Source organism: Cibotium barometz, chromosome 13 (assembly GCF_041138505.1).
Source record: "Cibotium barometz isolate CiBa-2024 chromosome 13, ASM4113850v1, whole genome shotgun sequence".
NCBI classification, from domain to species: Eukaryota; Viridiplantae; Streptophyta; class Polypodiopsida; order Cyatheales; family Cibotiaceae; genus Cibotium; species Cibotium barometz.
In genome coordinates this window covers 28959236-28971167 of record NC_141058.1, presented here as the reverse complement: position 1 = coordinate 28971167, position 11932 = coordinate 28959236, and the positions used below count along the sequence as shown (strand labels likewise).

The window sequence follows — 11932 nt, the reverse complement described above, 5'->3', positions numbered from 1 at the left end:
TTTCAAAGGGAGTCAAGCCCAATAGTTTCAATTTCACTAAAAGGAATATTCCAAAAACTAGTGTAAATTTGGTAAAAATTACTACTTTTTTTTTCTTACTTGGCAAATAGGAAATGTGTAGGTTTTGGGCAAAATACGGTGCCCATAAGGGGTGGCCAGAGCCACTAATGTGGATGGAGGGCATGGGAATCTGGAGAGGAAAAATGGCCCAGAATTTTGGAAAATCACATTTAAATTCTCACGCAATTCTAGGAATTCTCACGAGGCAAGAATAAGTGCGCATTAACCTTGGCGATACACAAAAAAAGCTTGAATTTTGAAATGGGCGGAAATAAATGCGGGGGGCACAAACGGGAAAAGGCCGGTTACGGACCGCCGTCATAAAAAGAATCCGGAGACGGGACTGGACACTTATATTAGATAGATTTTGACGTTAATGATTTCGAAAATCCAATTTTTTTTGGCGGTTTGACCATGGGCGCCCAGGTCTTACGTTTGTTTGTCCCGCGCGCCCGCCCGCCCGTGAGCCCTTGACGACGATGTGCGCCTTTGTGGGTGATGACCGCTTACCGGCCTCGCCGGTTGCCTGGCCTTCTTCCTTTAAGCTCAGAAAGTCAGTAAGATGTTACGCTAGCCTTGGAACGCCGGAGTCTGCATTAGTTATCACAGCCCCATTTTAACCTTCAAAAGAAACCGCCCCTTGAAAATTAATCGGTTTCCCTTGCAGGTCAAGTCTTAAGGTACCTTGTACTCACAGACAGACAGGCTTGCAAATTTCAACCCAGAGATTTATTAGTTATATAATGGCTATGGCAGCCTAGAGGCCTCCCCAAGCTGGCCTTTTGCTGCAAACCCAACTCAGTCTTTCTGACCAGTAGTAGTATTTGCAGAAGACAGCAAGCTATGTCTATGGCTATGGCTATGGCTATGGCTCCTGTTCCTCCTACTGCTGCTCCTTGATTCTTTCCAAAAGGAGAAATGGTCAGATTGTGCAGTTGCAGATTTTGACGGAGTTATATGCCTTTCTGGAACTTTGCTTCTTTAATGGGCTCACCACCATAGCCCACCTTTCAAGTTTCAATCTAGGATTCACTCAAAAGCTTAGCTCTGTGAAAGACTAGAATATGAATTCATCTCTTAAGCAGGGGCCTGCTCTTAGCAAGAGCAAACATGAGGGCAGCAGCAGCAGGTTGAGAAGCAACTTCCAAGCTTCTATGGCGGCTCAACCAGCAGCATCAGCTGCAGAGAGTGTTATTGTAGCAGTGAATGCAGGCAAAGAGATCACCAAGCACGCACTGGAGTGGGCCCTCAGCAATGTAGTGCAACCAGGAGATCACATCACATTCGTAGCTCTGCTGCAAGGAGGAAGAAATGGTAATTATTGGCATAATTCCTTCATTATTTTTCCTCAAATGTTACCCTAATGTCTGGTTTAAGCCTTCTCTTAATCTCTCTGTCAAGCAAACTTAAACGTCCAAGGTTTGATGGAAGTTTAGTAGCAAGAACAGCTAACCTTACCTTACTGTCCTATTAAGCAACCCTTAACCCACCATTGTGTAATTGATTTTGATGAAAGTTTAGCAGGAAGAAAGCTGTGGAGCTTGCCCAGGCTAGCTGGGGATTGTGCTAATAGGTCAAGCAAAGGTGGGAAAAGTAGGAATGCGAGAGAGATGGAACAGGAGGTAACTGACTCTTGCTCGCACACGATGCAGCAGCTGCACAAACTCTGTGAATCCAAGCAGGTGTGATACATGGGTCTCTGTGCGAATTATCTTGTAGCTTACCCTTATTCCATCTCTGCTCACACCCGATTCGCCCATGATCTTCACAGGTTAAAGTGAGTGTGAGAGTAGTCCCAGGCGCTACCAAGGGGGCAACTGCCATGGAAGCTCAGAGAGTGAGAGCAACTTGGGTTGTGCTAGACAGGCAAGTTTGCCACATTTGGTGACGCAATGCTTTTTTGCTTTTCTGATCTTTTCTTTTTCCAGCTTTCCTAAACTTTGTTGTATTGCTGGCTCCCCCTCCCTGCTGCAGCCAGCTGAAGAAAGAAGAGGGCAAATGCTGCATGGACCAGCTGCAGTGCAACCTGGTGATAGTGAAGCGTTTCGATGCAAAAATTCTACGCCTCAACTTGAGAGCCTCTTCAGATAATGCAAGAAACTTAGCTGAACATCAAGCATTAGCCACCACTACTGCTACTGCTACGACTACCATTGTTGCTGCAACAAGCTCAGAAGAGGTCTTCATGCAGAGAGAAGCTCTCAGCAACCATGTCTCCTCCATCCATGGCAAGATAACCTACTCCATCTCAGAAGAAGCCACTTCTTCCAGTAGCCCAGAGGTGAGAACCCCTTTCACTGCCACCGACAAGGGTACGTCCTCTGCATCCAGCTCCGAGCCTGGTACATCTCCTCTCACCAGTGGTGAGGCAGTAAAAACCTACAATGATCACACAGATGGTGATGCCTTGATCATAGAAACAGACTCGGCCTCTGATTATGGCCTTGTGGATGCCCCCTCTGGTGATGAATCTAGCAGTGATGAGTCATGTGCCAGTGTCGTTGCACGCCACCCTGTCTGCAGAACTGCCAATGCTAGCCCTGAGCAAAGGTCCAAAGGCTCTACTGTGAGATACTTCAGGCCTTCGGACCTCATGCCTCAGCCATGGCGTGATTACAGCTTGACAAGTGGTAAGGTCTCCTCTCCATGTCTCTGATGAGACCTTTTTTTTTCTAAGCAATGTTCTGCGAACATGATATGTCTTATGTTTTTGTCTTCTGATTGTTTTGGCCTTGAATTATTCAGCAGCCCAAAGAGAAATCTACTCAGTAGATCCATGGATGCCAACAGCCAAGACTAGGCCCAACTCTGCTAACGCTACCCCCAAAGTGAACACACAGCATCAAGGGAGGGCGTCTACCCCTGCCTCCCCTCTAGCATCCTCCAAGAGGTTTACAGGTAATTCCAGGTTATCATTCAGCATGAGAGAAGGTGGCTCGGGCCTACATCAAGTGAACCCACCAGTTGAAGGACTGAAGGTGAATGCTTTATCCCATCGGCACCTCCAGTCATTGAACATAAAGCCCAACTCCATTCATTCTTTTGAGCTGGACAAGGGCACTTGGTCCAGAAGAGTGCTGACTACACAGGACCTTCTAGACAAGTTCTCCAGGTGGGACCAAGAATCTGGGCTTGAACTTGAAGCAGGGGATGGGACTCTGCCCAAGAATGGGGACTTGGAGCGAACCTCGAGTGTGAGAAGGGCCATGTCCTTATCAAGGCACGTGCCGCCGGGTCCTCCTCCACTGTGCTCAATCTGCCAGCACAAGGCTCCGGTCTTCGGCAAGCCTCCTAGGAGGTTCACGTATGCTGATCTGGAGCTTGCTACCGGAGGCTTCTCTCAGGCAAACTTCCTGGCTGAGGGGGGTTTTGGGTCTGTGCATAGGGGTGTCCTGCCTGATGGCCAAGCTGTGGCTGTTAAGCAGCATAAACTTGCCAGCTCTCAAGGTGATATTGAGTTCTGCTCAGAGGTGGAAGTCTTGAGCTGTGCACAGCATCGAAATGTGGTGATGCTCATCGGCTATTGCATCGAAGACAAAAGGCGCTTACTTGTCTATGAGTTCATCTGCAATGGATCTTTGGACTCACACCTTTATGGTATCATCTCTCTCTCTCTCTCTCTCTCTCAACATGCAAATATCATGTTGCCATGGAACCCTTGTTACATAACTCTTTAGTTGGAAACCATATCTGTGTTTTTCTGGAGGTTCTTCAGGTGATTCTTAACCTAAGCTATGGGTTTTGTACGTTTTTGAAGGCAGAGATAAGGATTGCTTAGAATGGCAAGCCCGCCAGAAGGTTGCAGTTGGCGCAGCCCGGGGTCTGAGATACTTGCATGAAGAGTGCCGTGTTGGCTGCATAGTCCATCGTGACATGCGGCCTAACAACATCCTTCTAACACATGATTTTGAACCTATGGTAAGCAAGATTGCACCTGCACTTCCTTATAAGTGGTCACCTTAATAACCTAGTGAATATATGCATTCCTTTCTCACCCGAAGTGACGTCTTCACTGCATTCAACTAATTAGTTTAACCTTAGCATAACCTTCCAAGAGACTACGTCTTGAAACAGGAAGCTCGTGAAACACTTGCTGTGCTGAGCAGCAAAGAGAGAGAGTCGCCCTAAGTGCTAGATGGGGGAGAGCTGAGCTATGCACGAGGAGGAGAGGGATTTTTATTTTTATTTTTATTTTTTGTTCTTTTAAACTTTAACCTAGGCATTAAGAGGTATTTGCAAGGTGTCAAATCATCATCATCCAGATTTAGTTTCATCATTATCATCCAGATCCCCTAAATCTCGTCAAATTTTACAATTTTACATGGAGTTTGATGTTGGGGTGCCTAAGGTTTTGTCCACCACCATGCAACACACCAATATTCCCAGGAAATTAATTTTAAAAAAATGATATTGGCTGTGGTGCTATTCACCCTGCTACATCATATGCCTATCAAACAGGTAGGAGATTTTGGTCTAGCAAGGTGGCAACCTGATGGTGATCTCGGGGTTCAAACACGGGTCATCGGGACTTTTGGGTGAGTAAGCACATTTTTTACCTTATGACTACCAAATGCAAGGGTGATGCAAAACTGTATGCTCTAAACATGTGCTTTTATTATCTTTAACAGATATCTGGCACCTGAATATGCACAAAGTGGGCAGATCACTGAAAAAGCAGATGTCTACTCATTTGGTGTGGTTCTCTTGGAGTTAGCAACTGGGCGAAAGGCTGTGGACTTGAATCGGCCTAAGGGTCAGCAGTGCCTAACTGAATGGGTCAGTAATTTCATGAATTATTGAATATGTATCTTGTTTTGGACTCTGTTGATTAGTGTAGCAGTTGAAACACGGGAATATGTGGTAGCTTGATTGTGGCAATATGATTTCCAATATTGTGAATGTCCATCCACTCTTAAGCACCAATGATATGAGCAGGGATAAATGTTCTCCTACTTGTGGGCATCTGCTGACATGCACGTATTTATGGGCTTTGATGACAAGTAGGGATGTCCACCCACTGTTGGGTACTGATGATGTTAGTGGTGATGTCGTAGTATCTCAATAGTTATATAGTCTTGTGGGTTGACTACCATGAGTATATAACATGCACCTTCCTAAAAGGTGTGTATATATATATATAATATATATAATATATATTATATATATATATGATATATATTATATATATATAATATATATTATTTTTATATATATATAATATATATATAAAATATATTATATATATTATAGATTACGTGGAGAAAGATCATCTTCAAAAGACACGAAAAAACTAGTAACAATGTGTCCATGATGAATCCAAACCATGAGAAAAAAACCTTTATGAAACTAGCTACATAAGCTACAGTATTCATGTGATGCTACATGATGACAATGTGTGGTCATGCAGTGATAACATCCTCCCCCAGAATACAATGCAAAGCAGCCATAGCATCTCCGCTCTGTGATGGAAGCTCGTTGAAGGGCATCCTGGATCCGCAGCTGCAGAGTGGAGGAATGAGGCCTGTGAGATCTCGGGTGTCTCGCATCTCAGAAAGGATGCTCACTAGTGACACCCTGTGTATGAGTATGAGAGAGAGAGAGAGAGAGAGAGAGAGAGAGAGAGAGAGTCCTTTAATGCCATAGGCAGACAGTGGACCACATATGATCCATATAACGGCTGCGAAGTGCAGAGAATGGTACTTGAACTGGGGATCTTTCAATTAGGCCTGATACATAAACAGATACACCAGGCTCCAGCCCTACACACAAACACAGAGGGAGAGAGAACTTCTTTTGTTTTTGAGAGATCTCATGTGCAAGTATTGCAGGCACGACCTCTACTGGATGAGCACGCGACTCGAGATCTAATTGATCCCCTTCTGGATGGGAATTATTCAGATTATGAGGTTTACTGCATGCTGCATGCAGCCTCTCTCTGTGTTCGGAAAGATCCTCATCTTAGGCCACGGATGTCCCAGGTATATCAAAACTCTTGCCCTTGTATTACTTAATTTTGCTCCTGCTTGTATTATAACATGGTTATTGAAAATTAACTTAGTCATCTTTGTAGTGTTGTCTGCAAATTCATTAATTGGGTACTAGCTCTAGAAGAGGGAGGGAGGGAGGGAGGGAGGGAGAGAGAGAGAGAGAGATTAATGTCGGTAGAATGCAACACGAGGGTATATATGACCAACGGTGGGACTTGAACTCGGGTGGAGAGAGAGAGAGAGAGAGAGAGAGAGAGAGAGACAATCACAAGTGACCATGTTTTTCATTGAATGAAGGTCCTTCGGATACTGGAAGGTGATGTTGTGATTGACAAAAGCGGCTCATCGACACCATGCTATGGCAGCAAGCTGGCCTATGACACAACTGCGTATGGCAGCCGTAGTAGCCGCATGTTCAATGAGTATGTAGTCAATCGTGTAGCAACATTTGGGCCTCCTTTGATCAGCTTCAGTGGCTCCCTTGGTCCTGAGTCACCAATTAGAAAGCTTTCAGCTAATTGTAAAGACCCTCTTGCATGCCACAATGGTGGCAAGTTATCCTATGAAGGCTTAAAAGCTGCTTACAAGGACAGAGGCAATTCAAGGAGGCTCTCCTATGAAGACATCATGTGAGCAGGCAATGTGTTAGGCTCTCCTATGAAGACATCATGTGAGCAGGTAATGTGTTATTTGCACAAGTCTACCGTGGCAAAACCTCATTGGTCCTTGGGTCCTAAGGCATGTCTCCTTTGGCAATCTCACTGGAAAGGCAGTAGAGTTTGCTTTTAGAGGTATCTGGTGTAATATATACAAATTTTTGCCGTGCTTGTCCTGGTAATGGGATGAGCTGCTAGCTCTAAAAAGCGCGGATATGTAAGATAACAAAGGTGGGGATGGTTTTGGGGCTACATGACTGCACGGGTGCTGTCTCTTAGCATTATATTGTTTGCATTTTTAAAGCTTAGAAAGCCATGGTACCTTTTGGACCTTTGATGGTAGTGGAATAACACAGTTTGTTTAAATGTAATGATCAACCAAAGCTTGATGTGTTTTGAGATGTTTATGGTATCAAGGAGAGACTCCCTATGGGAGTCCTTATAAATGTGTTTCATTTAATAAATGAAGCAAAAACTGATGCCATGATCCTCAAATCAGGAATAATAATAATAATAATAATAATAATGTGTGTATATATGTATATATTTGCGTGAAAATGACATGGCACTTACCACATGGACGACACTCTTCAGTTTGATAGAGCGCGAAAAACCACGCATTTACTTTTTGAAGGTCTTCAATGCCAGCTATTATTCGATAGGATGTAGTAGAGAGAAAAAGAGGAGAGATCTAGCATTAGTATGTTATTCACCGAAATTTTGTCGTGGCATTTATTAATGCTGCAATGTACCCTTAATCAAGGGTATGTTTAATTAATCTTCAACCCGAGCATGCTCTCGTTGCCTCCTCACCTGCCACCACCTTCTCGGCTACTCTCATCTCCACCTTCTTGGCTCCCATCCTCTCTCCATTCCTCACGTGCCTCCTCCACCTTCTCGGCTACTCTCATCGCCTCGTTACCCGCTGCCTCCACCTTCTCGGCTACTCATCGCCTCGTCTTGTCGCCTCCACCTTCTCGGCTCCCATTCTCCACCTTCTCGGCTCCAAGGCATGCTCTCATCGCGTCCTCACCCGCCTCCTCCACTTGTCTCACATGCCACCTCCACCTCCTCGGCTCCCTCCACTCACTACATTCCTCACAATTGTCCCAAGCAGGGGGAGACAAAGAGAGGCGTCAGCCCATGAAGAGGGACTCTAGAGAGAGCACAATATAGAAGCATGCATGTCCGTGTATTCGAAGCATCCGTTTGTTATTTTAGGTTGATTTTATGAGATTTGTTTCTAAAATAAAAAGGGTTTGAATATTTCAAACTTTTGATATTTTTTTTGAGGTTAAATGAGCCAAGATTTTCTAACATTTACCTTTAATTTAAATAATGAAACCCAAAAAACCTTTTTGGGTGCTTATTCGATAGGATGTAGTAGAGAGAAAAAGAGGAAAGATCTAGTATTAGTATGTTCTTTTGGTAGTGTTTTCTTGAACCTTCGATTGAAAAGTCTTCTTATGTAGAGGGCCTGAGGGCCTATGGGGAAAAAACTCAAAAACAATACAATAGCAAAACAGCTTCAGAAGACCACCGAGAGCAGTGCACCTACGGTCGTCAACAGTCGTCTCTAGGCTCTCTTCAAATAAAATTTCTTTGGCAGCCATGGCTAGCGCACACCCGTAAGGCCGTGGAGAAGAGTAAATCTCTCTTTCTCGAGAGTGTCGTCGACAGACAAGAAGTCAAAGGAGGCTTTCCCTCTTGCTTTTGAGGAGGCTTTTTCTCTCTATTTCTTTATAGCCCGCACACAGCAAGGAGACGAGAGTGGTGTCAACAGCAAGACCACACAGACAACATGCAACCAATGAGAGCAAGACTAGCCGGTTTTGGTCAGGTACTAGTCTTCGTCATTTGATTTGTTACCATGACCTTTGAAGTTTCAAAGAACCCCAAGGGTCAGCAACATGGCGGTGATCCATTTTTCGATACCAATATGGCTAATTTGAATGTGGATGATCATGGATTTGTGGATTTACATGCATACTTTATTAGAATCACACACAATGTATTGAACAAAATTTACTTGTTCTTTCTCAAAGTTTACAGACCATGTAAGAGACTCTTAAGCAATTGGTCCTAATTCAGGGTTTCGGAGTGTCCCGATTGAGGAGTGTCCCGATTGATACTCCAGGGGGCATCTACTCTTGGGGGATCAACTCAAGACACCGAAGCACTTGAGAGTCAGAAAGTGACAGCTATGCGCAAGAGCATAAAGCCTCTTGTGTTCAGCGCGAAAGAGAAGTAGTGTAATAAAGATGCAGTGAACACTTTTTTACAAAAGTGGACGGACTTGCACCTTTTGAAGTGTTCTCCTGATGTTATTCGTGCTCTCGAGGCAAGGCTCACGCTTGAGGGCAAGAAGGTCTACAAGTGGTGGATGAGCTTAGGCGAGAGCGATCGACCTATGACATGGGTTGCTTTTGAGGCACTTTTTCAAAAAAAAATCTTACCTGAGAATAAGAAGGATCGCTCACAATTTGGGATAGCTGTAAGATAGAAGGTCTTACATTGAACCAATATATTTCTAAGTATCACGAGATCATTCTCAAGCTTGAGGGTTTAGATGATTTTCAGAAAGTACAAGGTTTTCTGTGTGGTTTAGATAATGAATATAAGACTAAGGTTAAAACTCAATATCCTAAAACTTTAGCTCAATATCCTAAAACTTTAGAAGAGGCCATAAAAAGTGCACAGATCTTCAATGATAATATTAAGAAGAAACGCACGGCCAAGACACATTGGGTTGGAGCATCCGACTTCCATAGTTCTAAGGGAAACAAATGGAAGGGGGCCAAACAAGGTAGTGACACGGTTAAGAAGGCGAAGGGGCCAAGGGGTCCCTTGTCTCCGTAAGATTATGAGCGAGCTAAAAAGAAAAAATTATGTTTTATTTGCATGGTTTTTGATCACGATAAACAGAATTGTCCAAAGAACCGTGACAAAGATGTCAATAAGGGCGGTAGTAAGGCAGTGCATACGGTGCAAGTCTTGCCACTTGAAGCTTCTCAAAATTTTTTTGAAGTTCAAGTATGTCATACCAATGCTACGCATGAGTGTTGTGTAACCTCTACGATGTGGGTACCCTCTTTTGGGCCTCATGATTTGGTTCGACTGGACACATCAACGGACGAAGAGTTCGTGTCATGATTGATGATGGGGCTACACATAACTTTCTCAATTATCACTTGGTTAAAAAATTAAATTGCCACAAAGCCCTAGTGATCATAAGTACATGATATCTCTTGCTAATGGGCATGATAAGCATGTATGGAACATGGTGGTTAAGCAAGTACCACTCATTATTCAGGGACATGAAATGCACTTAACATTTTTAGGTTATGCATATTACTCGAACTAATGTTATTTTGGGTCGTGAATGGTTGTTTCATTTAGGACCATCTCTTTCTCATAATTATCTAGGTAATACTTTTGATTTTGAGGTCAACGGTAAACAAGTTCGTTTATAAGGTGAGTGCGATGTGCCCCCATCTCCACTCATTTGTTCTGCTGAAGTGGACTGCCTTGTACATGCTCATAAAATAGAAAATCTCTTTTTGTGTTACATGTTTCCTTCATTTTTGTCTCATGATGATGTTAGTGGTGGTGATTTCACTTCCAAACATGTTAATGCTATGCATAATAATGCACAAACTCACATTTTTCCTAAGCTCACTCAACAAGTTTCTAATTCTTTGCAAAGTCTTTTGCATCAATTTCATGATGTGTTTCCAAGCGACTTGCCATTTGGTTTGCCCCTTGAGCGCAATGTCCAACATGCCATTGAAGTGCTCAAGGATGTTAAACCAGTCAATAAGCCTCCGTATTGGCTTAGCGCTAGTGAAGCCAGTGAGGTAGTCATTTGTTGACTACCTTGCTAGGGGCTTCATTAGGCCTAGCCATTCGCCATGGGCATCACTAATTTTACTGGCGAAGAAGAAAGATGGGTCTATGCATTTATGCATGGACTATCATGGTTTGAATGTAATTACGATAAAGAATAAGTATTCGTTACCGCGAGATGCGAACTTGTATAGGACTCAACTGAATTATTTTGCGTATGAACGTGATCTTTATGCCATTATTTATGCTCTAGGGAAGTGGATAAATTATCTCTACGGTGCTAAGTTTGAGATTGTCTTTGATTATGAGAGCATCAAATGGTTGACAACTCAAACTGATTTGAAAGGTTGTAAAGCTTGGTGGGTAGAAATCCTCCAAGAATTCGAGTTTCAATTAAGGTATCGCAAGGGCCAATACAATGTCGTGGTTAATGCCTTAAGTCGCATGCCTCAAGTCAACTCGTTGAGTTTCACGGAGTTGAAAAGTGAATTTTTAGATTCACTCCAAGGCAAGTGCAAACATGATCAGTCATATGCAAAGGTATGGAAATTTGTTAAACGCAGGGATCCCTCCCACTCCGCAGTGGCGAGTGCAGATGATACTTCCACACCCAGCTCTTCTCTTTCTAGGGATGAGCTTAATCGTTGGAAGCATTTTTCCATCGATAATGGGTACTTGTTACATAAAGGAAGAGTATGTGTACCCTTGGACTCAGACACTAGGTGCCAAATACTTTATGAGTTGTCATGATAGTCCAAGTGTAGGTCATCCTGGAATTAGGAAGACCTATGCCTTAGTGAGGAGGCAATTCTATTGGCCTGGACTTCACATGGACATCTATGAATATGTTTTGCATTGTCGAAAATGTCAAGTCAATAAGGTTGCATAGAGTTGCCCTCCTTGACATATCTATCTTGTTTCAAACACTTTTTTTCTAAATGTTACAAAAATTTCACATTAGCCATGTTTCTCCAATTTGACATTTTGCTTCTCCTCCTTTTCTTTTCTTTTTTCAATTTTCTAAGTGACTCCTAGTGGGTTGCATTTCTATTTTCACTTCCACACACACAAATACGCATGCACGCACACGCGCGTGCACACACACACACACACACACACACACACACACACACACACAATCTTTCATATATAGAGATGACACTTAAAACAATATTTTTACATTCACTCTCATTTTCCTATTTGGTCTATTTATAGAAATTTACCCACACACACACACACACACACACACGCATTCACTTGTTAAATACATATTTCTAATGTTTTCTTAATTTTCACTCTAATACTTAATTAAAATATTAACTTATATACTCTCTACTAATATTAAATTATATACTTATATTAAATATTAACTTATATACTCTC

General features: G+C 43.0%; 1 protein-coding gene across 10 annotated transcripts; it reads left to right on the top strand.

Moving 5' to 3' along the window:
* Positions 1-602: 602 nt before the first annotated feature.
* LOC147632574 (uncharacterized) lies at positions 603-7104 on the top strand. 10 transcript variants are annotated; one of them, XM_086807376.1, is made up of 10 exons: positions 603-1374; positions 1585-1742; positions 1832-1926; positions 2035-2690; positions 2809-3657; positions 3818-3978; positions 4519-4595; positions 4689-4836; positions 5889-6038; positions 6345-7104. In XM_086807376.1, the coding sequence occupies exons 1-10, from the start codon at positions 1125-1127 to the stop codon at positions 6678-6680; spliced, it is 2880 nt and encodes a 959-aa protein (XP_086663502.1). In that variant the 5' UTR covers positions 603-1124; the 3' UTR covers positions 6681-7104. The 10 variants fall into 10 exon arrangements, with proteins under 10 accessions (XP_086663502.1, XP_086663498.1, XP_086663503.1 ...); XM_086807372.1 differs by having other exon boundaries at positions 2806-3657; XM_086807377.1 differs by having other exon boundaries at positions 1832-1930; positions 2039-2690.
* Positions 7105-11932: the final 4828 nt, after the last annotated feature.

Excerpts from the sequence above, each read along its gene's own strand:
- LOC147632574 (XM_086807369.1), top strand. The coding sequence starts at position 1,125 with ATGAATTCATCTCTTAAGCAGGGGCCTGCTCTTAGCAAGAGCAAACAT. Across the intron at positions 1,927-2,034 it reads ACTTGGGTTGTGCTAGACAG|CCAGCTGAAGAAAGAAGAGG; the intron begins GCAAGTTTGCCA and ends TCCCTGCTGCAG. Across the intron at positions 3,979-4,518 it reads CACATGATTTTGAACCTATG|GTAGGAGATTTTGGTCTAGC; the intron begins GTAAGCAAGATT and ends CCTATCAAACAG.